Source organism: Trachymyrmex cornetzi, unplaced genomic scaffold (assembly GCF_001594075.2).
Source record: "Trachymyrmex cornetzi isolate Tcor2-1 unplaced genomic scaffold, Tcor1.1 scaffold122, whole genome shotgun sequence".
Lineage (NCBI taxonomy): Eukaryota > Metazoa > Arthropoda > Insecta > Hymenoptera > Formicidae > Trachymyrmex > Trachymyrmex cornetzi.
Window position 1 is genome coordinate 2,761,117 of NW_017295784.1, and position 27,693 is coordinate 2,788,809.

The following is a 27,693-nucleotide window of genomic DNA, read 5'->3' on the forward strand; positions in this document are numbered from 1 at the left end:
CTTGAGTGGCGTCGTGAATGTTATGTCGAGGTCGACTTGAATTTTTTTAATGAGAATCCGTATCTTTCATTGCATATTCTCATAGTTGACGTTAAGATGTTTTCGAAACACTGGTTACGAATACTTTTTAGTTGAGATATTCCTGAGTTATGAAACTTCAAAGTTTCAGTACCGCCGGGGTTAGCATCATCAAAGATGTATTTAATTTAAGTCGACCTCGACATGACCTTCGCGATGCCACCCAAGATCAATCGCATATATCCAAGTAATGCATTACTTGATTCCCAACAACTTTTATCTAAAATATTTCTCAAAATAACCACTTCCTGCGAAATTAAAACATTCTTCAAAATACATTCTTTAATTACATTAAACATATTACCGAGGGGGTAACCACTTAATGTAATCATGGGACAGAGTCCTCGAATTCATTATAAAATTCCCTTCGCTTGAAAAGCCATTACGTAAGCAAGGAAGAGTATAGAATAGTTTATAATATTAAATAGTAGATATAAAACGTTATTTTATCAAACTCTTTTGTTAATAACTTTTTCACGAATAACGAGCGACGGCTAAAACCTATTGGAGGTTTTTACTTAGAGCCATGACCTTGACAATATATGTCAAGGTTAAGGTCATTGAGACTGGTCCCCTAACCGCACTTTGACCCTAATGTATATACATATATGAGTAAAAATAAAAGTATACCCATCATCCATCTATAAATTTCAATAAATAATAAAGCATAAATTGTGATCAGCTAATTGCTTTAATATTTCTAAGTGCCTTAACTGAAATTGCATCTACTATCGTCATCATTCGAATAAATTTATACAACCAACTGATCAATAAAGATACACTTTGAAATAAAAACTAAGTGTGCAATGACCAAAAATATTCGTATGGTTTTAATGCCATTTTTAATAATCAATTACGTAGTTGGTTTAAGAATTTCCATGTCTAATTATTCAAAATTATGGTTTAGTGTTACATATATGCTACTGGTTTGGTCAGTGTACTATTTCCTCTCATCATGTGCATTAATAACTTCTTTTAATGAGTGTTATTCCTTCGATGATCAATTCTGCCTTTATGTAGAAAGCTTTATAACAATATTAACAATCGTGTTTGGGATATATCAAGATAAGGTAACAAAATGTTATAATATATATTTGTAACATTATTAGTATAAAACGATTGTTATGATATACGTAATTATTAAGAACAAACATATCCTTGACGATTTACGCATTAAATATGTACAATTAAAATATGTAAAAAATATATATATAAATTATAACTCATAATACATTAAATTCTACATGCATCTGTTTAATAATAAAAACTGTGGTAAATATTTTGATTATAGATCTTCATATACGTTATTAAGGTTATTACTTTGACTGACCTTCAAAAGTTTTGGCGTCAGTCGTTCGTTAAAAAATTATTAACAGAATGAGTTTCATAAATATAACATGATTTATGAACAAATTAAATATTAGACACAGGTTATTTAGCTGTTAATATAAACATTACAAAGGGATAAAATTTTACTATCCTGTAGACTTCATTTTGTTCTATAAGCAGAAAAAAAGGTGAGGTAAACATCGCACCGCTTGGAAAATCGAAATCCTTGTGAATACTTCACGTGGAAAATTGTAAATCTTGCTTTGTTTTTGGAGTTTTTTACGCTTCGCGTAAAGTGTGTGCACGTGTGCGCACGTTCGTGTGTGCGTGCGTGCGTGCGTGCGTGCGTGCGTGTGTGCGTGTGTGCGTGTGTGTGTGTGTGTGCGCAGTGGATTCTGCCCTTTTTTCTTCTATAAAGTTCAATCCACTATCAAAAAATTAGACACATAAAGTAAACATCGCACCGCTTGGAAAATCGAAATCCTTGTATATATACTTCACGTGGAAAATTGTAAATCTTGCTGTTTTTGGAGTTTTTTACGCTTCGCGTAAAGTGTGTGCACGTGTGCGCACGTTCGTGTGGGCATGTGTGCGTGCGTGCGTGCGTGCGTGCGTGCATGCGCGCGCGCGCGCGCGCGTGTGTGTGTGTGTGTGTGTGCAGTGGATTCTGCCCTTTTTTCTTCTATAAAGTTCAATCCACTATCAAAAAATTAGACACATAAATTTTGATTAAACTATTATACGTTTTGAATGAAAAGTATCTATGTGAAACGTCACTTCACGTGAATGTATAACTTTTTACATGAAACGAGATTCACTACGTGTCTATAATTTTTAGTAATGGGCTCTTCTTCGTAGAAAGAGTCAGATCCATTGTCTCTACATAATACTCTTCAACGCGAAGCAAGGTTTCACATGAATTCACAACTTCCCATGCGCAAAGCGAAGTTCCATATTAGTTTCGACTTTCGACACGAAGCGTAGCCTACATCACCCTCCCCTCTGTTTATTGGCCGGGTAAAACAAAATCTGATTGTATAGTTCAGGTCCTTCCCTATCCACAAATTCACATAAATATGTAAATATGTTAATAATGTGATATTTGTATTAAATAAAATTTAAACTATGAAGTTAGATACATGCTTAATATGCATAAATATACTGTAAACTTTTTTGATAATAATTTTTTAACGAACAATGACTGAGGACTAAAAATGACTTTCCGATGGTCACTCTTCATGATCTTTATAACATATATCAAGGTCAAGATGCGGCTAGCTCTTCTAAATATACTATAATATATTTGTCTATTTCACATTCCATTTTTGTGACAGAAATTCCAAAATTGTTTGAAAAAATTTGATATTATCGACAACACCTTGCTAAAGCTAGGAACAATGACAGATTACGATAATCTACGCAAAAAAGGAATATGGTGTGTCTTAGGATGGGTTTTCATAGTTATATTAACAATGTACTACTCAGTTTCATTGCTAAAAGATAAATGTGACGGTGACATTGTATTAATTATACTTTACTGCATTCAACAAGACTACTGTTTACATATCAATTTCATAGGTGATTTGACTAATGCAAGTCTCCTTCAGTTAGTATTTTTTTTTATATACTTATTACTTATATTGTTACATTATGGCTATAGTTGTTTATACAGGGTGTTTGGAATTTAAATGTCAAAACTTCAGGAGCATGGGGGGGATCAATAATAAACTAAGAAAAAAAGTCCTGTACAGATATGCCCATCTTTGCTTAGTTTTGGAGAAAATAGCAAAACAGACAAAACGTAAGTTTTCATTTTTGTACTTTCTCATTACTTATTGTATTTGTATATATTCATATTATATTTATTCACTTGCTTACTGTAGATATTGTTCAAAATATTGATCTCTTGTCGCAGAAACCATACACGAAAACCATATCAGCATATTCAATAGTTAGAATATGTATGCAGAATATTGTGACAGGAGCAATTCTCTCGATGACTTCTGACGAGTAACTGACGAATTTACAAAAGATAAACAGAAATATAAACAAACAAAAAAATTTCACCTGAAAACCGAATTATTAATATTGTTTTCGTACACGATTTAAGCGACGAAAATCGCGCGTTCAGACCTTGACGGAAAAGCAGAAAGCGGAAAAGCAGTGACCAATCGCGTTGGTAGTAAGTAGTACAAAAAACCGAAATTGTCGACTACCAGCGCAAGTTCTGATTGGCTGCTGCTTTTCCGCTTTCTGCTTTTCTGTCAAGGTGTGAACGCGCCATAATACTTCAGAAGCAGTACGAGAACGAAGCAACTACGTTTTGTCTTTTTTGCAATTTTCTCCAAAACAAAACAAAAACGAGCATATTTTTACAGAACTTTTTTTTCTTAGTTTATCGATCCCCTACACGCTCCCAAAGTTTTAACATTTAAGTTCTAAATACCCTGTATAAATAACTGTATAGTTATTGATGTACATAAAATTAAAGTGTAATGCATAAATATTTTACAATTTCTAAAGTGAAAGTTTTAAAAGTACTTATAAAATAAAGCTACCGTTTCGATTAATTTCATTTCCCATCTATTCTTTTTATATTTAGATACATAGGATTGAAGTTTGACGAAATCAATGAACACCTTCGGAATTTAATAAAGAATCAAAAACACGAAATAACACGGGCTTGGGAAAATCCTCGGATATGTCATCACCAACACAGATTTTCGAAACCACTAAGTAATAAATGTATAACGTGGATTATTATGTAAGAAATTTTATCTAAATTTTATTAGTAGCGGTAACATCATGGGAAAAAATTAACATTCATAAATAACAATATACATGAAATAAAACTGAACATTTATGTTTGTCCAGACATCTTTACTTAGAATTACGCAAAATATCCAGTGATATAAACTCAATATTTGGGATCCAAATGACTACCAAAATGGCATACTATTTTATTTGGATAATAATTGACTTGCGCGAACTTTTCAATACAATAATTATCGACAATTATGAAAAATCTAAAATAATGGCTATCATCATAACGTCATTCTACTTATCACATCACATTTTCAAATTCCTGCTTTTTAATTATATGTGCGAAACAGTCAGTATTAAGGTAGATTAAATTTTAGAAAACATTAATTAAAAAAGTGTTTATAATTGATAACAATGTAAAGATTATTATTTTGACATCTTAACTTAAAATTAAATTAGAAGTTTCATTAAGATGCATTCTTTAATGACATTAAACAAATTACAATTTCAGGCAAACGCAACAGCAAATTTATTAAATAGATTATCATGTACCACTTGTGATGTTGAAATTCGTGAAATCGTAAGTTTAACAATAAATTCGTTAAGATATTGTTAAAGTGCATATTAAACGTACAAGTAAATATAAAATCAACAAGATCTGCATTAAAAGTAATACACTTTTTATATAGATTTCACAATTTTTATTGCGAATAATTCATACGCCCCTTAGATTCTGTGGAATCGGACTTTTCCAATTTGGTTTCAAATTTCTTCATAAGGTATGTTATATTTATTACATAATTAAATTACAAATAGTACTACAAATAATCAAGTTCGTGGACAAATATTTTAAAAAGAACTTACAAATTGTCTTTATTTTTAGTTTATCACATCTCTTGTGACTGTTTTAGTTATAATAATACAAGCACAAGCAAATAAGTAACAATTTTTATCAAATTAAGGCAAAGTTCATAAAAAATACTTTAATGATAATATATACAAAAAACATATGATAATATGTACAACACATTACAATTTATAAAATACGTTGTATGTAGAGGAAAGTGGGAGAACTGTGAGCACCTAAGAGAAATTTATTGCCCTGGAATGGTTTACCAAGTTTAAAGCGATATAAATATGGAAATAGAAACTATAAACATTCTTCTATCATTATGTATCCTCATATCGAACAGATTTTCGTTCAATAAGGTTGTATTTAACCAAAAGGAAAAAACCGAAAAGCGAAAAAATTTCTTGCGCGTCGGGTAATTGTGCGCAAAACAAAAGTCGTAAGAAATGAATAAATTGTAGAATGTTCACAAAGAGAAATCAGAAAATATATTCATTATATTGCAATATAAATATATATTAAATATATTTTAAATATACATATATGTATTAAGAAAAAATATAAAACTAATATAATAATAATGCACATATAGACTTTAGCGAAATAAAACGGCAAAATAAAATAATAATGCCAAGAAGAAACGAAAAAATTAGTGTTAGTCACACAGTATATGGAAGATGGATAATTGTTCGCATTTCAAAACGCTTACAGTTGCCCGCCGCGATCTGACTCGGTATGAAATACGATTACTTCAACAATTCCTAACCAAACTTAATAAATAACAGCTCAAAAAATGCACATATTAATGTACTTTAATAACGTATGCAACTTTAAATAAACAAATTAAAAATATAGACTTACCACCTTATTTTCTGAATGCTAAAATAACAAGAAAAAATGTGATTTCACTTTTTTGTATCTCTCTGGCTAGCAATGTATTTAGGTCGTATCTTTATGCAATAAATGAGATAAATGAAAGAATATTTCTTAATGTTATTTATCAATTTTGTTTTTAATTCTTTTCATTATAAATCCAAAAATAGCAATCTGAATTTTTTATATAAAATAAAAAAATTGACCTGTGAATTATTATAAAACTCCAACTAATATCATTATTATCAAAATATCATATATTACTCATTTTTCAACTTATTCATATTTGAAAACATTTTGGATATATATTTATTCACAATTTTCTGATAAAAGTAAATAGAAAAACAAATATTAAACAGAATAAACGTTAAACAGTTTATTATGTTTAGTAGGTATGTCTGGAGAATGAAGACTTTAATTAATATAACATTGTTTTATTGCGAGTTTAGAACGTAATTGTATATTATTGAAAGTTCATGGGAAATAAGTAATAAGATATAAAAAAGTGTATTAATAAATATCCATATAAAACAATATTTTGCAACAATTCACATTTTATCACCCCTTGAGTATAAAAATACCGTAGATGACTATTTCCGGATTAGAAAAACTCATTTTTTACATAAAGTTTTCTTATATATAGTTTTCCTAATATCATTGAACGCATTTTTTTTTAATTTATTGACTACCAAGAAACTTTTATCAAATATATATTATATTTACTTTATCAAATATATATTATATTATATAATTTAATAATATAACAATGTATCAATCATTGTTATAATCAATAGAACCAATGCGTTTTATTGTATGAAAGCGTTGTAAGTTCTGTATTTTATCACATACCAATATTTAACATGAAAAGTGCTATTACAATCAAAGAAAAATGAGTTGTGCAACTTAAAACATTGTAAATACATTGTATAATTGACATATTTATTTGAACTTACAACATTTTGAATTATATTTTTATTTGAACTTAAATAGTTTAGAATATTTAACAAATTTAATACAAATTTTGAATTCAAATTACTTGATTCACAAATTTTACAGATATAGATTGCTCATATCTTTAACTATTGCGACAATTTCTTATAGAATTTTTGAAATGGTAATTTTCAAGAAATGTCTTTTCTTTCTTCTAAAAAATTTAAAGAATGGCATTTATTATATTCTGCCATGGCATGCTTCAATTAATATTCATACTATCTCATGCTATATAATAATATTTTCAAATATGTATTATATAATAGCATTATACAGAGTGTCCAAAAATTCAAGATTTAAAATACTCTATAGCAACACAGTTTTCAAAAAATTTAATATAAATTTATTTGTAAATTTTTATTTTAGCAATTTCTGAGAAATAAGGATTTAAATAGGGATTAAAAATTACAGAGTGTGTTTAGATTTTTAGATGATTACAAGTGAGCATATAAGATAATATTGAACGAGCTGAAGTGTGCGCTGATCAGCGCTCACTAATACCTACATCATACGCACCGTGACTCATGGATATATGACCGTCACATAGTCTACAATTAATCATATTTAAACCCTTGTTATCTCAAATATTGCTGCTAAAATAAAAATTTACAAATAATTTTTTTATTAAAATTATAATAAAATGGCTTAATTGATAAAAATTCAAAATATATAAAACAGGAGCTACGAGCCAAAATAATATATTTGTAACAATGTTCAAAATAATTATAAACAAAACGTTTCGACCTACCATGAGGTCATCTTCAAGTTATACAAAATTAAATTATGTGCGGACTCATTCTATAATTTAATTTTGTATTAACAACTTGAAGATAACCTCATGGTAGGCCGAAACGTTTTGTTTATAATTATTTTGAACTTTGTTACAAATATATTATTGTCTCGTAGCTCCGGGTTTATATGTTTTAAATTTTTATCAATTGAGCCGTTTTATTATAATTTAATTTTATTAAAAGCGTTAATATTTTGTTTATAATTATTTTGAACATTGTTACAAATATATTATTTTGGCTCGTAACTCCTGTTTTATATGTTTTGAATTTTTTTATTTTTTTGAGAACTCTCTTGTTATATTTTGAGTCACGAATTTTGAGACATTCTAAATAAACAAAAATATCATAAATATAAAATAAGTATAAAACACATAAAAATATTACAAATAATATTTCTATTATATTTATTTATTATGTATTTGTTTTAAAGAAAAAATATATTCTTCATTAATTTAATTTCAATAAATAGTGATACATAAGTACTAGACTATTTACTTTAATATCCATAAGTGCCTGATTAAAATTACAAAGATGCGCTATCTTTACTCTTCGATATAACCTATGCAACCAACATAGTCAATAAAAAGACAGTTTGAAATAGAGATCGTGTGAGCGATGATCACTGGTATTCGAACAATTTTAAAGCCATTTTTAATGATTAGTTACATGTTAGGTTTGAGAATTGACAATTCATCTAATTATTCAAGATTATGGTTTAACATTCTATACATGATACTAGTTTGGTCAATTTACTGTTTCCTCTCAAAATCTGCATTAATATCGTCGTTTAATAAGTTTGTTTCCATCGAGCAGCACATTTGCTATCGATTAGAAGTTATCACGACTATATTGTCAATCATATTTGGTATATATCACGATAAGGTAAGGAGATATTAAAATATATGTAGTGGTAAGAAAATTAAATTAATATTGTAAACTGTAATACATACAGTTATTAATAATTAGCAATTTCGAACATATGCAATTACAACAGATAAAAAATATATAAGGCTTATAATTGAAAGGTTATAAAAGTTATACATCTATTCTCTCTCTCTCTCTCTCTCTCTCTCTCTCTCTCTCTCTCTCTCTCTCTCTCTCTCTCCCTCTCTCTCTCACTAATAAAAACTGTTATATAAACACAAAATCCCGCACATATTAACATAGTGTGTATGATAAATTCCTTTTTTCTAAATATCTAATAAAATAATTAATTTATATTATATAAGAAATGTTTTATAAAAGAATAGAATTAAAAATCTTTATATTTTCTTGAATTATAAAATATATACTATTAAATATATATGCTCAATAATATTACCACATTTTTGGATAATAATTATTTTATCTTCCTGTGATAGAAATTCCAGAACTGTCTGAAGAAGCTCGATATTGTCGACAACACTTTGCTTAAATTAGGAATTATGACAGACTATGACAAACTACACAAAAAAACAATATGGTTTGTCTTAGGATGGTTAATAATGATTATATTAACAGTTTGCAGTACAGCCTTGTATGCAAAAGATGTATATAACCAGAATTATGCAAGAACCATATTTTATATATTTTTTCGAAACTACTGCTTTCATATTAATTTTGTCGATGATTTGACTACTGCAAGTATTCTCGAGTTGGTATACCCTTTTTTTACATATACCGTTATGTTTTTATCTTAATAATAATAAAACTAAATTATGATTCAAAAAATTTTATAATTACTAAAATACTTTAAAAAATTTCTATACAATATAGCAGCTATTTGCAAATAACGATATATTTTATTTATATATAGATACACAGGATTAAAATTTGATCAAGTTAATAAACATCTTCATAACTTAATGAAAAATAATAAACATGAAGTAAAACGAGCTTGGGAAAATTCTATGATAAATTCTCACCAACACAGATTTTCGAAATCACTAAGCAACAAGTGCATAACGTGGATCGTTATGTAAGACGTTTTATATAAATTATATTGCAGTGTCATAAAATGTCATAATCACAAAAAAATAATGTTTATAATTAGTATATACATGGAATATATAAAACTTTGTATTTATATATGCACATACAGATATCTACACTTAGAATTGCGCAAAATATCCCATGAAATGAATTCAGTGTTTGGAATACAAATGACTATTAAAATGATATGCTATTTTGGTTGGATAATACTTGATTTACGTATAATTCTATACGTAATCTTCATCGACAGTTACATAATATCTAAAATTATACCTGTCTTCGTTAGCTTAATCTGGTTTTGCCACAACGTTTTTAAATTTGTGCTCATTAATTATATGTGCGAAACTGTTACCACTAAGGTATTCTTTATATTTAATTTTTAAAAATTAATTTAAAATTTTAATTAAATAATGCTTAATTTAGTAATATCTAATATATAAAATAACATATATATATTGTCATATAAAATCTAATTATTTAATTATATTTTAGATTATATATTTCAAATATTTTTTAGTTTTAGTTTCTCATCAATATTAATTATATTCGACAAATTATAATTTTAGGCAAGTAATACATCAGATTTATTAAATAGGTTGTCATATTCCACTTATGATGTAGAAATTCGTGAAATCGTAAGTTTTAAAATAAATTTGTTGAAATATATTAAAATAAATATTATATAATATTTAAGTAAATATAAAAAATCCATATTAATAATAACTGTATTAATATACACAGATTTCACACTTTTTATTACAAATGACTTATGCGCCACTTAAATTTTGTGGAATTGGATTTTTTCAGTTTGGCTTCAAATTTCTGCACAGGGTACGTTATACTTTTTACACAATTGCATACTATAATCAAATTCATGACGTATATTTAAAAAAGAACTTACACACTCTGTATTTATTTTTAGTTCATCATGTCTATTATGACCGTTTTAGTTATAATATTACAAGCGCAAGCAAATAAGTAAACTTTTTTATCAGATTATAGCAGATTTTATAAAAAATAATCTATAATATAATGTAGTATTTAATGATAATATATAATGTGGTTTATCAAATGCTTTATACGACATCTTCCGTGATTATATATCTGTATACTATAAGTACTGAAAAAAAAATTGATATAACTGAAAAGTAATTGATAGATATTTAGATAATACATGCATGTTATGCAATAAGAAGATAAATAATAAATATTTAACATGTTGTTGTATCGATTCTGTCTTTGTAAGATTCTTTTCATTATCAAAAGAATCATTTTTTACATGAAACTTTTTTTGATATTCTCTACATATTGCAACAGTTTTAGCTACAGCAATACAAGAGAATGGAAATAAGTAAACATATATTGTCATTAAATTATAATAGCTCATAAAATGTAGTTCGTAATAAATAATAATATTTAATGCACAATTTATAAAACATAGTTCATAATATTATAACTTTATATGTTGTACAAAGTAAACAATGAATATTTCTTATTATGTTTTTATATCGATTTTATATTTCCTCAATTCTGTTTATAAAGAGAATTATTCTTTGTATACAATTTTTATGTAATTATTAATTAAATAATATAATTTTTATCATAACAAAAAACAATTTTTGTCATTACATTATTTATGGTATTTGTATATAATATATTTATTACAGCTGTAATTGTGATTAAAATATATCTGTGCTATTTGAAAATATGTTTACGTTGCATCATTATATAAATGCTCCGATTAAAAAAAGAGAAAATGAAAATATCAAGTACTATATTAGTATTATGTGAACATATTTGTTCATACGTAAAGAAGTACTTTATCTATCATCTGCTTTAATCGTGTTACATAAATTTTAGTAGATTGATTACCTAATATTTATAAGTACCTTAATAGAAATTACAAAGATTACGTAGCTTTACTGTTGCATGTATGAAGTCAGTAAAAGACGACGAACAGTTTGAAATAGCAACGGTGTGCAGAATGAATCGAAGTATTCGAACAATTTTAATGCCACTCCTGATGATTAGTTACATTTTTAGTTTAAGACTCACCAATCTACCTCTAGGTCACGCGAAATTGTGGTTTAGTCTCTTATATATGCTGACAATTTGGGTAATTTATTATTTTCTTTTAATGTCAGTATTAATACCTTATCTCAAATTTTATACCAGTACCGAATATCACATTTGCTATTTGTTGGAATTGTTTACAACCTTGTTATCGATCGTATTTGGAATATATCATAATGAGGTAAGTAGATATAATATTTTCAATTATCAGCAATAATTATGAGTGCATATCTACATAGCTACAATACTCAAAATAATTATAAATTTTTTAACTTGACATTTAACGAAGTACAAAGACATGAAGATAATTACATAAAAAAATTCTTATTGTTTAAATTACATTAAATCATAAAATCTTTCTGTGCATATTATTTTGCATTTTTTACATCAAATTTTTTTCTACATATGTTACTAATACAATTATGTATTAATATTATATTAATTTATAGTATATACAGATATAAATTAATTATACAATAATGACTAAAAATGCAATAAAGGTATTATTAGATGTATAAGCTGCAATAATGTTGTCAAATTTTCAGATAAATAATAATATTATTCATTTATTTCATCTATTCTACTTGCATCTTCCCGACAGAAATTTAAAAACTGCTTGAAAAAGCTCGATATTATCGACAATACACTGCATAAACTTGGAATAGTGACAAATTATGACAAACTACATGCAAAAACTCTATGGCTTGTCTTAGGATGGTCCATGATAGTTATATTAATGAATTGTAGCTCAGCTTTATTTTTAAAAGTTGAACACAATTGTGACATTGTAACAGCTATGCTTTTTATCTTTTTACTAAACTACTCTTTTCACATTAATGTCGTCGATGATTTGACTAATGCAAGTATTCTTGGGTTAGTATCTTTTTACACGGTCATAATATGTTTATAATACTTTATAATACAGTTATATATGTAATACAACTAAATTATCATTCATAAATATCTCACAGTTTTTGAAGTGTTCTTAAAATTTTCGATACAATACACTATTTGTAAATAACGATTTTATATTCAATGACTCTTTATATTAAGATACATAGGATTGAAGTTTGATCAAGTTAATGAACTCATTCAGAATTTAACAAAAAATAATAAACATGCAATAAAACCAGCTTGGGAAAATTCCATGATACATTCCTATCGACGAAGATTTTTGGAAATTCCAAGAAATGACTACATCATATGGATAATTTTGTAAGACAATTTTATTAATTTAGATAAGTTCTATTAACTACAGCAATTTTATCTTGTATAATTTGGTATTACAGACATCTTCATTTAGAGTTGCGCAAACTATCCCGAGAGGTAGACTCAATATTTGGGACACAAATGACTTTTAAAATGGCATGTTATTTTAATTGGATAGTGATTGACTTACGTATAATTTTCTCTGCAATACTTACTGATAATTACGTGAAATCTAATAATATACTGTGTGCAGTCCTATATTTATTCTTGCTTTTTCATAACGTTAGCAAATTTCTACTCATTAATTATGTGTGCGAAACAGTCAGCACCAAGGTATTCATTTTAACTTAAACTTTTTAAATGTTATTAATTTAAAATTTATTTTTAATAAAAAGTACTAGTACTAGTGACACCTTTAAATTCCTAAATTAGAAATAACTTCAATTTTGTTTCAACACATTCCAATTTTAGGCTGATGCAACAGGATATTTATTAAATAAATTATCATATACTACTTTTGACGTTGAAGTTCGTGAAATCGTAAGTCTTAAAATAAGTTAACTAAATTTTATTTAAAAAAACATTAAATGTCAAATTTAGTACAAACGCTAACAAAATATGCATTAATAGTAATGTATTGTAATAATACAGATTTCACAATTTTCATTACAAATGACTTATGAGCCTCTTAGATTCTATGGAATTGGATTTTTCCAATTTGGCTCCAAATTTCTTTACAGGGTATGTTATATTTATTATCTAATTGCATACTAGAAATAATAAGTCATGATAAATACTTAAGATGAAAACTTATATATGTTATCTTTATTTTTAGTTTATCATGTCTATTGCAACCGTTTTAGTTATTGTAATACAAGCGCACGTAAATAAGTAATTAATTTTAACAAAACATAACAGAATTCATAAAAAATATTTTTAATAATAAGCAATTTATATGGTCTAATTTATGTTACACAATATCTTCTACGTATCATGGATGATTTGATATTCCAATATTGAAATTATGGGAAAAAATTAATAATTGAAAAAGTTTATTACAATAACATCTGTCTGCAAAAGATATATTTTCCTATATAATTGAATTATATATCTTTCTACAACTCTTTCATTTTTAATAGAGAATCATTCCTTATATATAATATATTTTTAATGTAACCTAAATAAAATAACATGATTTTTACTGAAACAAAAACAGCGCTTTAATGTTTAATTATGATATTTATATATGTGTAATCTATTATAATTACATATATGTATAGTAATAATATAATAATTATAACTGTGACTAACATCTGTCACATGATGTTTAATAATATTTTTTAATCCTGCTACAGCACTGCAAATGTCTAAATAAAACATAAAGAATATTAAAACAATATTTTTTTGTATTTTTATTATAAAGATATATTTAGGGGAAAGGGGGGTAAGATGACGACCTTAAGTATTGTCGATTTTTCCTAATTTCTGTGATGAGGTAAAGAGACTGATTTATTTTTTTTCAAGTTCACTACAGTCTTAGTTATCATTTGTAAAAATTATAAAGTTGTTAAATAAATTACAATTCTTAAAAATTTAATTTTTTTAAGGACATTTCAATTTCGTTATCTTGCCCCCATATGTGGGTAAGATAACTCTTAATAAGATGACGAAAAATCAATTTAAGACGTCGATTCGACATCGATTCCATTGTTATTTCTCACTACGTATTGTGGGAAGAAAGATTTGAACCATAAGCATCAAATTATTTATTATTTGAGTTGCGAAAATGTCACGCGTGGTCATGTAGTACATAACCTACAATCTACCTCCAGAGAGCGTCTGCTTACTCGTACACGACATTCGTCATCTTACCCACAGTTACCGTATAATTTTATTTAATTAATAGAGCCATTATAATACGAAAAATAAAAAAATATTAATACGTTATTGTATGTTTTTAGTTATACAATATTGCAATTTAAAAAAAAAATGAAAGTATTTACTATAATTATGTCATTCCTTATATACAAATACTGCAAAATTACAAGTGAATGCATCCCCCGAAACACATTTCTTAATATATTATCTATTTTTGTAGTCGGATTGAATTCAAACTATAAGAGATTATGTATTATTATCTAAAGCCTTTAATGAGTTATAAAGCATCTGCTTTTCATCTATTATTATCTTTAAAAAATTAATAATTCGTTATCTTACTCTCTTCGTCGTCTTACCCCCCTTTTCCCTATTTTATGTAAGACACAGGTACAATACCCCACATTCTATTTCGCTCGATACGTCGCGTAAACTTTAATGGATTGGTTACTTTAATATCCATAAGGTGTCGTAATAAAAATTAAAAAATTCTATATCATTACCATGCTACTGTATGTATACAATTATCTTGTCAGAATTGCAGTTTTGATGAAAATACAACCGTACAATGACTAAAAGTATTCGAACAATTTTAACATCACTCCTAATAATAATCAGTTATGTGTTTAGTTTAAGAATTGCTAGTTTATGTAGAAATTACTTAAAATTGTAGTTCAGTCTTTTTTATATATTGCTCATTTGGTCGATTTATTATAATCTTTTGACATCAGCACTTTAATATCTTCTTTTAATAAATGAAATTCCATCGAGTACCATATGTGCTATTCGCTGAAATTGTTTACCTTACTGACACAACCTTATTGACAATCGTGTTTGTTATACCATGATATGGTAAAAAGGTAATAATATCATGATAAGGTAAGTAGAGATGTGTTATTATTATAAAAATATAATTGTTTATTAATAATAGCCATTGACACTATACAGTACTAAGAGTAAAAAAATAAAGAACAAAAATTATTTAAAAAAACAACCACTAAACATTATCACTAAATAACATCGATATTTGTATTATAAATGTATCTGCTTCGTGTGAAAACACAAATTTATCCAGTTCTGTTTAGAGGATAGTTTGCTATATAGAAAATTCAGCATATCGATTATTTCATCATACATTTACGTAAGTATAGTGAATTATAAAGATCCATCGTTAGTTTACAAAGTTATCTGCAAAGAGCAGTTCATAATTACGGAGACATACGCTATGACAAAGAGCATTCAAGAAATGTTGTCGCCATTACTAATTATTAGTTATGTGTGTGGTTTAAGAGTCAAATTTCCTGTAGGTGATCAAAAACAATGGTACAATTTTTTATACCTATTGCTACTATGGGTGTTTTATTATTTTTTTATAATATATTCAATATCTCATATAACTCATTATTCTACTGAATATCGTATTTGCGTTGGAATACATATTTTTACGACGATGATATCATTTGCTATTGGAATGTATTACGATAAGGTAAGAAATACAGCAAAAAATATTTGTCTGAATACATTGTTCGACAAAAAAATGTGACTTTTTTTACTAGAACGAGACAAGTAATTTCCTATAATTTTTATGTGGATACTGAATATAAATCCGATTTCCAAATTGCTCAATCAAGTCACAATTTTAAGAAATTCGCAATCAAAGTTATAAAAAACATTTTCAGGTACTTTGTATTAATTATAATTATGTAATGTGCTAAACAATATGTAACGTGCTAAAGAAGTTTTATTACAATCAAAATGAGATATGTTCTTCGAATTTTTAGGCCCGATTGCACGTTATTTTTTGACTTTAAGCGAAGCTTAAAAATTTCTCTTTCTTTTTTTAAAGTCGATAGAGAGACAGAAAGGAAAAGAATTTTAAGGAGGTTCTCGCGTTTGATGAAATATAAGACATGTCTATAATATACATGTAATACAAATATTAATAATATCAATAATATCTAGAAAAAATTTCATTGACTTTTACCGTACCATTTTAAAAATATTTAATTCCAAATTTATAGAATTTTACATTATACATTGAAGGTATAACCTAATTCTGTAGTTATTCTCTTTTAAATTGAGATACTTGCGTATAAGACAGCAATTAAAAAATTGTTATAATTATAAAGTAATTACTTAAGTTTGTTATCGTAAAGTTCCATTTAAACTGCTCGTACAGTTTACAAGAAATTTATATTCGTCAATAAAAAAAAAACTAGAATATATGTCAAATGGACGACGTATATATATCAAATGAACATCTTATAATTTTTATTTTTTTTGAAAATATTTAACACATATAAAATTAACAATAATTATGTATAATGGCATAAGATATTGTTAGTAATCTTTTTATTCCATTATTTTAATTGTTTTACGTATTATTATGAATAAACTGTCTATTGACTATGAAGTAGCGAGAATCTCCTTTAAACCTTGTTTAAAATTAAAGTAACATTGGTGCAATCTCTCGAGTCTTAGCCCTCAAAAGATTTTTAGTATTGCCTACGATTAATGAGATATTTATGATTAAATATGAGGTCTATTATGGAAAAACTGCTAATTTTTTGTCATTAACGATTTACCAAACAGCATTCAATTATGTTTAATTATAAAAACCTAAGGATTTCTTAGACCACTAAATACAAGTCTAATGTCACTGACAAATTCAAAATGGTGGATACCAGAACTCGAAAAAAAAATTTATTTAAAAATGTATATGTCTTGTAGAAGTCTTTTATAAATTTGAATTTGTCAATTTTGACTCATATGTAATCTAAGAATTATCTAAGAAGAAATCGTTTGTATTTATTTAAAGAAACAATTTATAAAAATAATATTCATCTCTCTCTCTCTCTCTCTCTCTCTCTCTCTCAAAATCGATAAATACAAATCATAATATATATTTTCTTTACTTTATTTCTTTGCATCAGACATTTAGAAATTGTATTAAGAAACTCGTTATTGTGGATGACACATTGAAAAAACTTGGAAAAACAACAAATTATCACAAGTTCAAGATGAAAATAATATGCTTTACTTTGGGATCGTCTGTGATAATTATATTGTTAACTTATTTGGAGAGTTATATTATAAAAGGAAATAATACAGATATTTTACCATCTATAGTTATTCCTTTTATACGCAATTATTGCATTTATATTCTTTGCATTGGCGATTTAATAATTGTCATTATTCCTGGGTTAGTTAACATTTTTATGTAAAAAATATATATGCTTCCTAATTTTTATAAAAAGTATATAAAGAATTTACAGGATGTCCTATCACTGATGATAAATACTTTAAAGAGGCAAGATCCCGTTTGCCTACAAAACGATTGCTTACAGCTTCGTTTGCACATAGCGTATTGCACACATGACAATATTGCATACAGCGTATTGCACACACGACAATATTGCACACAGCGTATTGTACATACGACAATATTGCACACAGCACATTGCACACACGACAATATTGCACACAGTGTATTGCACACAGCACATTGCACACATGACAATATTGTCGTGTGTGCAATACGCTGTGTGCAAACGAAGCTGTAGGCAATCGTTTTGTAGGCAAACATAGCCCTTCCTTTTAAAGATAGATTCTTTGTAACATTTTGAGGCGGAATGTTTAATACCAAAATGTCGAAACTGATTTTTTAAATGGAAAGAGTTTAAAAATGACGAATGATGGCTAAAATTTTATTTTGCGCTTAGAGATGATAAGATGGTCAGTGTGAATGTGCTTCCTTCGAACTTCATGTTTTTGACAATAACCAAATTTAATATCTTTACACTGACCATCTTGTCCTGAGTGCACGAAATGCTGTCTCCGTCATTCGTAATTTTTAAACTCTTTAATACTCGTAATTTTTACTCTTACCATTTGAAAACTATTATAGCTTCGACATGTTTGTATTAGACTTTTCGTCTTAAAATGATATAAAAAATTTGTCTTCAACAACTATATATACTTCCTAACTCTTATATATATATATATGTAGTATACAATATATATATATATATAGGAAGTATATTTATATATACTTCTTAATCTTTTTATTCACTAATGATTTACATATTTAGATATATAGGATTAAAGTTCGATCAAATTAATGAGTACCTTAAGGAATTATCAGAAGATGACAAATATAGAATAAAATTAGCTTGGAAAAATTCCATGTTACATTCATATAAACCCAAATTTCAAAAAATTTCAAAAAACAAATATATAATAAAATGTAACAAAATATGGATTATGATGTAAGAACATTTATGTAAATTCAATTAATCACAGTTACATTGCACGATAAGATAAATATTACATTTAACAGGCATCTTCATTCGGAATTACGTAAAATATCTCGTGAAACAGACTGTATATTTGGGACACAAATGACTCTTGAAATGGGATGTTATTTTGCTTGCATAGCAGCGATTTTGAGACAAATTTTCTGCCTCGCATATAATAAAAATTATGGAATTATAAATAACGAGATACTTTACGTTACTGTACTTATAGTCTGGCTTTTTATATATATCTTCAGACTCCTTCTCATTAATTATGTATGTGAAAGAGTTAGCACCAAGGTATATCAATACTATATACAAAAATTTTTTTAAAGTACTTATTTACACGTAGAATTATATTTCAATAACTTGCGAATTGTAAATAATATTAAGTTTTTTATATAATATTAAGTTTAGTAAATAATATTAAGTTTTTTACATTAATAAATTATTACTATTTTTTTAATTCCAATTTTAAACAAATGCAACAGGAAATTTTATAAAATTAGTTCCAATTTTAGGCAAATGCAACAGGAAATTTTATAAATAAATTATCGTATCTTACTTACGATACTGAAATTTACGAAAACGTAAGTTTTCAAGTTGAATGTTTTTTCTATTAAAACAATAACTTTTATTTAAATTAAAATAAAAACAAGAAACTATAAATGTGAAAATTACGATTTATTATGATTTATTATATTAATATTATATATGTATTAATACAGATTTTACAGTTTTCGCTACAAATAGTTCAATCGCCACTTAGATTCTATGGACTTGGACTTTTCCAGTTTGGTTTTAAATTCCTTTATGGGGTACGTTGTAATGGTTGTATAACTTATTATACTTACAATTAATTTTTATGTAAAAAGTATCTAAAAAAATTAATTCTTAAATATCTAAATAATAAATTTATTATTATTTTTTTTAGTTCTTCGCTTCTATTTCGACCCTATTAGTAATATATACACAAACATATATAAGCAATAAATATTTAGAAAATAATAACTAATGTGATGTACAAACAACATTTAAATATCTAATGGGCGTAATATTCGATATATAATTTACAAACTTTTGATAAATATTTTTTAATATTTAGCAGTTATACTATTGGCAGTTACTTCTAACAATAAGATTAATTTTTCATAATATAAGTATATACATATTATAGAACTAATTTTTTATTTTATCTTTTTAAATGTTAGTGTTTTATCAGCTTCTTTTACATTTATTCATTCGTAATAATTTTCCTTACAAAGATAATTTCATATATTTAAAAAATATCACTTCTATGAACTGATCAAATTAAAGATCATAGTCATTTCAATACATGCATTCATATAAAGTATCAAAAAAATATTACACATATAATGAACGTAAAAATATACCAATCAAAAACAAAATAAAACGATATAAACATTTAAATTATTTCGTTATTACGTTATATTTTGATATCAATTACTGAAACATACGTTGTATTTCATTTTATTTCATATACATTTTTTATTTTTTAAGTTTCTAAATACATATAACTTTACTGTAAAATCGTTAAAATGAAAAAAGAATAAATGTATTACCAAAATCGATTTTTGTGTCATTAATTATTCGTTTTATTCCATAAACTTTCATTTTGAATGGAAACGAGCAAGAAACTTAACAGTTGCCCTGTTTTCTTGCAATGTAAAATTTAGTAGATCGATTATTCTAATATGTATAAGTGCAGCAATTATAATTATAGAGATCTACTATATTGTCGTCCATTGATCGGTAAGAAAAATATAGTTTGAAATCTACCATGACGGAAAGCATACGAACTGTTTTATCGCCACTCTTGTTAATCAGTTCATTATGCGGTTTGAGGATTATCGAGATTTCCGCGGGATATCCAAAACTTTGGTTCAGTCTCCTCTATATTCCACTACTGTGGTCGGTTTATTGTTTTTTCGTGATAGATAAAGGGATATCTTATATACCTGATGAATCCGCCGATTATATTATTTATGTTTCATTGAATATTTTTACAGTTTTGTTATCAATTTTTCTTGGAATATATTATGATAAGGTAAGAAAATATTAAATACTAAAATATACACGTAATTAATTTTTTATCTCTCTCAATTATATTATATAAATTATTTTCATATAAAGTAATTTTAAATTCTTGATTCATTTATACAGTTTCACAATATTATTTTTTTTTTAATTTTATGGAATTTTATAATAAAAGTGAATATAAAAATATGTATAATGTATAAATTATTAACAGATTTCTTTTCGTAACATTTCCAATAATGTTATTGCTTCTTTAATTTTATTTAACTCATTTTATTTAATACAATAATTATTTTAGAAAAATGGGGCATTTTTTAAATAACAACATAATTACATCTTTACGTATAAACACATCAAATTTTTAGACAGATAACGTTTATGAATTATATTCAATTTTTTGCATAGAAACTTAGAAACTGTTTAAAGAAGCTCGATGTTGTGGATGATACATTAAGGAAACTCGGAACAATAACGGATTACCAGAAATTAAATAAAAGAACAATGTGGACTGTTTTAGGGTGGTCTATAATAGTTTCGTTATTGAACTATTGCGATTACATACGATGGCGAGATATGCATGATTCTCTAACATCTATCTATGCAACGCTTATGCTAAACTATTGTCCCGATATCAATATCATTGACGATCTGATTTTTGCAAACATTCTTGGGTTGGTAAATCTTTTTATAATGTAGAAATTATCTCAATTATATACACAAATTATTTTAGCTATCTATACATAAATTAATTTGATGTTTAAGAAAAATTAAGATTTTTAAGAAACTTTTACGATTTATAAGATAACCGAATTATATATGATGTATCTAAATTTTGCGATTAAAAAAAAATTTTTTACTGAATTGAAAACTGATATTAGATTTAAAAGAGACAACCTTACTGATCATTAAATTATAAGACATATTTCAAAGATTTGTTACATACCGTGAAGATTTAAAATAAAAGTAGTATTTAGGTACACATGTACTCAATGTGACCTAAGTACATGTTTGTTTCTTTTTTGTAAAAAAATATTATAAGAATAGAAAATAAAGTGATCCACAAACTTACTTTTATAATATTATAAGTTTATTAACACACTGACGTGTTTATTGATACATAAAGTGTATTATTTTACAAACAATTGAATTATTTATTTGTCTAATTATTTTCACGTTTAGCAAGTGAATTAAAATTATAGTTATAAAAGGCAATTACTTATTCTACGAAATGTCACAACTACAACATTTTGCATTTTTCTTTGCTGACAATTACAGAATAAACTGAGCAATAATAAACTGATACAATCGAATTAAACGGACAGTCTGCACGATTTGTTAGTGCTATCTGTTGAATTCATCGTGAAATTATCTACAAAACAAATAGCGAATAAAGCGTAATAAAGTACTAGGCCATATAAGATTCGGTTACTTTATTTATATATATTTCTGTGCACCATTCGCTAAATCTCTTCTACATTAGATACTTAGGATTGAAATTTGATCAAATCAACAAACATCTACATAAATTAACAACAGAGAATATATGTGGAATAAAGCGAGCATGGGAAAGTCCTATGTTACATTCACAACAACGCCAACTTCCAAGCAGTAAACATATGACTTGGATCATAATGTAAATATAAATGTAATTATTGCTTATGATGATTTAGCTTAATAAAATTTATCATATTTACGCAGACATCTTCATTTGGAGTTACAGAAAATATCTCGCGAAATAAACTCAATATTCGAAATACAAATGACTTGGAAGATGGTATGTTATTTCGGTTTCATAGCGGAGTTTTTCCGTGAACTTTTTACTGCAATATTTATCAGATGTTATGTAACTAATAAAAGAATTTTAGTCGTCACTATAATCATATTATGGCTATCTTGGTATATCTCTAGAATTGTCCTGATTAATTATATGTGCGAGACAGTTAGTGCAAAGGTATCAATTCTTTATATACAAATTCAAACATTTATTATAATTTGCTTTCAGTGATTGTATGATTGCTAACTAATGCTAAATTTTACAAAATTGTAAATAACATTAGTTCCAATTTTAGGCAAATGCGACAGGTAACGTTATATGTAACATATTATATTTCTCTTGCGATGTGGAAATACGTGAAAATGTAAGTTTCAATATAATATTAAAAGATGTTACTATCTAAATTAAAATTTAATTTAAGTTTCAACACAAACTAAAAAGCAACAATTAAATTGTCTATGTTCTTAATGCAGATCTTACAATTTTTATTGCAAGTAACACAAGCGCCATTGAAGTTTTGCGGGCTTAGACTTTTCCAATTTGGATATAAATTCCTTTACAAAGTGTGTTATTAATTATTCATTATTCAAACATAGCTACATACTAATCATCAATATCAATTCTAATTTCTTTTTTCTAGTATTCCGAATCTATTCTGACACTTGGAATTATATTAATACAAATAGATAGATTCAAGCATGCATGGAAAAATTATAGCTAAATACGATATACATAAAAGAATGTTTTAGTAATATTGATTTAACATTCAGTATGTGATATACCTTTTTAAATAAAATTTAATATTTTTAAATAATATTTATATATTCTTGCTGAGGATTAATATTCTTTTACAGAAAATGCAAAATATAAAATCTTTCATATCATTTTTACGTCTTATTTCATCTTTTTCATTATTGCAATAATTTTTTCTTTCATAAAAGCAGTTTTATATATTTTATTATATGCACAAAAAATATAAATTGTTATTGAAAAATAATAATGCCCATAATAAAGAAAAATAACTCTATTTGTTTCATGTACATTGCGTGAATTATTACCTGAGATAATTTAATTCTAATTGGATGTTGAATCTAACAAAAGAAATAAACAGATGTAATTAATAATTTAATTAATAAATTACACATAACCAGATAAGCTCATTAATGTCAGCTTTTATGAATATAAGTTTATTATATAATAAATATTATTATGCTTATTTATATCTCTCTCAAAGCATATTGTTAGAGAACATCATTAACTCACCATTAAATTCAATCCGAATGTTACATAATAATAATTATCTGAACATTGCATCAATTCATATAATGTCGTGTAAATGGAGATTTTCATAAATTTTGGTTATAAATTCACTCCAAATAATACTACAAATCAAATTAATGTAAAAATGATAATATCAGTATAAACTTCCACAACAAATATTTTTCTAAAACTATATAATAAAAATTAAATTTTATCTGAATTTAATATTATTATGAGTAATAAAAAGCATAGCATGAAACCTCATCATGTGCGCATTGTATCGAAAATTGATAACAAACCTCCACATTTCAATGTATCTGTTTATTTGAAAGCTCATGATTTACAACAAGATGCAGTACGAGTTAAACAAATAGATCAAGAAAATATAAAACTATTGAAGAAGATAAACATAATTCATCGATTAGGGGTTAGTAGTGTCATATCTTACTTTAAACTAATATAATCTTATATATGTTGTATATTTATTAATAAAAACAATTACTGATGCATTTATTGTATATATTTCTTAATATTATATAAAATTGTTCAATATTTCATTTATTTTTAGGCAATATTAATCTAAATAAGATAAGCACAAATAAAACGTGACAATATTAATCGTTTGTTTTATTTTTAGGGGCCTGTAGATTGCTGGATGCCGGATGTCAAATATAAATCGAAATTTGAAGATCAAGAGCGTAGAAACAATATAATTATGCAAAACAATAAAATTATACTAAAAAAAATCTGTCAAGCAGAAAGTCAATACCCCGCCCGTGCGTTAGTGAAAAAGTGGAAGAGAATGCATGAAGCAGTAGAGCACCGTGCAAGGTTATCTAATTAATAATATTCAGAAATAAAATTTTGTAGTAAAATTTTGTAGTACTTTAGTTCACACTTTTACTTTTACATTTTGCAATGAAATTTCTACATATCTTTCTATATTATGCAGATACATTTCAATAATTAAAAAATTGTCTACTGTGTTAGATATACGAAAACAATTAGCTGAGAAAAGTCAAACAAAATGTTTCTTCGACATTGGACTTAAAGAAGAAAATCAGAAATTAGGACGTATAGTATTTGAACTCTATGACAGTATCGCACCACGTACATGTGAGAACTTTGCAGCTTTCTGTCGTGGAGTGAATGGGTTATCGTACAAGTGCATAAATTATGTTATATTATACATATATTATATGAAAAAGAAATTAATTATATAGATACATAGGTAATAGTCATGCTTGAGATTGACTCAAAATTCAAATTTATCCAACATTTTTTTAAAAGTATGTTATTAAGTCTAAAATTTTTGAAAACATTTCATATAAAAATTATAATTTACGCAGATACACCCCATTTTATCGTATTGTCTCTGGCTACTGGTGTCAAGGAGGAGATGTTACGAAGTTTAATGGTACCGGCGGTACTTCTATATACGGTGACTCATTTGACAAGGAAAGCTCTAATCTACGTCATACAGGACCCGGCATTCTATCTACTTGCGACAATGATAACGGCAAAACGGACTCCAAATTTAATCTCACATTTAAATGTTTGAGAACTCTAAACGAAAATAAGACTGTTTTTGGTCAAGTAATAGACGGAATGAACAACATCTACAAGGTAATTCGAACTTTACTTGAATAACATTTCTTCTACAATAATGCCATTACATCAAACACTGTTTATTAATTAGTTATATAGACCGACTTGCTAACAGAAAAGAAATTAATTTTCTTAATATTTTTTATAAATAAAAAAAATTTTGTATCACGAATAAATAGTATTCTATAGAAAATTACACTACAATTAAATATATGTATATTATCACAAAAATTTGTTTCATTTTGCGTTTCAATGTTCAATTTTAACGAAATTGAATCAGTTTGATTATCTATTACGCATATTAAATTTAGAAAGTATGTAAACGATTCTAAAATTAATATACAATAATCTCATAATTTTATTTAATCAATTATGTTTTTTCTGTTAAACAAAAAAAGATTGAGTTTCAGCTTATTTTACTTGATAGAAATCCGTACAAATCTGTAAGTGTTGTTTCTTTATTGTTATATATCTCTTTTTCTTTAGTTAAATTTCATTTCGACTTTTTTCAATATTTCGCATTATTATTTACAAAAATTTCATGTAAATATAAATAATGATTGTATGATATGTATCGGTACAATACGAAACGTTATTTCCGCAGTGTGTTATAAGCTCGGAATACTTAAACTTAACTTAAATAACTATGCTAAATAATTTTTACAAAATAATTAAATGTTTCTTTTTTTTTACTAAAATATATAAAAATATGTACATATAAGATGAATTGCGGTTGTAATGTAAGCTTTAATGATCAATCATGTATTCTTTTTTTATTTAAACAATATAATACATGATATTATATTGATACAAGCACACATTATCTGGATGCGTATAAATGAGAGATTTTATCGTAACTTGGAACTTTATGTTTATTGATTATGTAATGTCAATAGAATGTGTGTCGCCATCTAACGAAGAATTTGCAAATTATATACGAAAACAAGTTTCGATTTTTCTTTTCTCTAATGAGAATATTCTACTAAAAATTAATTCATTTACATTTTAGTTTATTGTATTATATTTAATGTAAAACAGAATAATATTATATATCATTTTATAATTTATTATTTTATAATTTCTATTTTATATTTTATTACTAAACTTATTGACTTTTAATATCAACGATAATCATCACATGAAAATAAAAATGAATTTTAATTTCATATCATAGATTAATTTTTATATTCAAAATTTGAGAATGTTAAATTATTAAATTTATTTTTTATATATCTGTTATTCTTAAATATAAATTAACATATATTACAACATGTGAACATTAGTAAAAATTATTCTAAAAATATCGCGAATAGAATAAATGAGAGAGAGAGAGAGAGAGAGAGAGAGAAATATGTTCCATATTCTGCAGGTAATAAAAAACTTTATTTCTATTGTATCGTTCAATATCGTTTTACGAGAGCTTTAATTATCGCGTTCAAATTTGACCGCAGAGTGGTAAACTGCCATGATTTATGTCTGCTACGATTAAACAGATCGAGGGATTTGGTACAAAGACCGGAAAGCCAATGAAGTCGGTGATTGTGTTAAATTGCGGAGTCCTGTCGACGAAAAGCGCATACGAAGCATCATCTATGTTACAAATATGAACAAACTGCATTATCTTCACATAAAATCACGCGTAAAATCATAATATTAAAATTATGTAAAAATAAAATTTTTTTCATAAATATGAATTAATAATACATATTTGTGAAAAACTCTGTGCATTAATAATTGTAACATTTCTGTGTATATTAATAACCATAACTTTAACGTCCTTTTGTCAAAACTCTACGAGCGTGATTAAAAAATAAATAATAAATTCCATTTTATAAATAGATGTCAAATAAAATGTGCGGCACAATTATAAAAAAATCTATTCTTTTGAATACGATA

The 27,693-nt window shown here is 26.1% G+C and overlaps 5 protein-coding genes across 5 annotated transcripts; all 5 read left to right on the top strand.

The window, feature by feature from the left end:
* Positions 1-4,342: 4,342 nt before the first annotated feature.
* On the top strand, positions 4,343-5,113 carry LOC108768503 (uncharacterized). The gene is made up of 4 exons (XM_018518951.1): positions 4,343-4,531; positions 4,682-4,750; positions 4,860-4,949; positions 5,054-5,113. Exons 1-4 carry the CDS (start codon positions 4,343-4,345, stop codon positions 5,111-5,113), a joined length of 408 nt encoding a protein of 135 aa, XP_018374453.1.
* A 4,702-nt stretch (positions 5,114-9,815) lies between these two features.
* Positions 9,816-10,627, top strand: LOC108768508 (uncharacterized). Its single transcript, XM_018518955.1, has 4 exons — positions 9,816-10,004; positions 10,212-10,280; positions 10,387-10,476; positions 10,568-10,627. The coding sequence occupies exons 1-4, from the start codon at positions 9,816-9,818 to the stop codon at positions 10,625-10,627; spliced, it is 408 nt and encodes a 135-aa protein (XP_018374457.1).
* A 1,267-nt stretch (positions 10,628-11,894) lies between these two features.
* Positions 11,895-13,822, top strand: LOC108768514 (uncharacterized). Its single transcript, XM_018518968.1, has 5 exons — positions 11,895-11,899; positions 13,008-13,260; positions 13,399-13,467; positions 13,579-13,668; positions 13,763-13,822. The coding sequence occupies exons 1-5, from the start codon at positions 11,895-11,897 to the stop codon at positions 13,820-13,822; spliced, it is 477 nt and encodes a 158-aa protein (XP_018374470.1).
* Positions 13,823-19,202: 5,380 nt separating this feature from the next.
* On the top strand, positions 19,203-20,112 carry LOC108768521 (uncharacterized). The gene is made up of 4 exons (XM_018518975.1): positions 19,203-19,397; positions 19,619-19,687; positions 19,826-19,915; positions 20,032-20,112. Exons 1-4 carry the CDS (start codon positions 19,203-19,205, stop codon positions 20,110-20,112), a joined length of 435 nt encoding a protein of 144 aa, XP_018374477.1.
* Positions 20,113-24,404: 4,292 nt separating this feature from the next.
* On the top strand, positions 24,405-27,480 carry LOC108768853 (peptidyl-prolyl cis-trans isomerase CYP19-3). The gene is made up of 5 exons (XM_018519498.1): positions 24,405-24,616; positions 24,827-25,020; positions 25,142-25,354; positions 25,539-25,815; positions 27,291-27,480. The coding sequence occupies exons 1-5, from the start codon at positions 24,422-24,424 to the stop codon at positions 27,402-27,404; spliced, it is 993 nt and encodes a 330-aa protein (XP_018375000.1). The 5' UTR covers positions 24,405-24,421; the 3' UTR covers positions 27,405-27,480.
* The last annotated feature ends 213 nt before the right edge of the window (positions 27,481-27,693 follow it).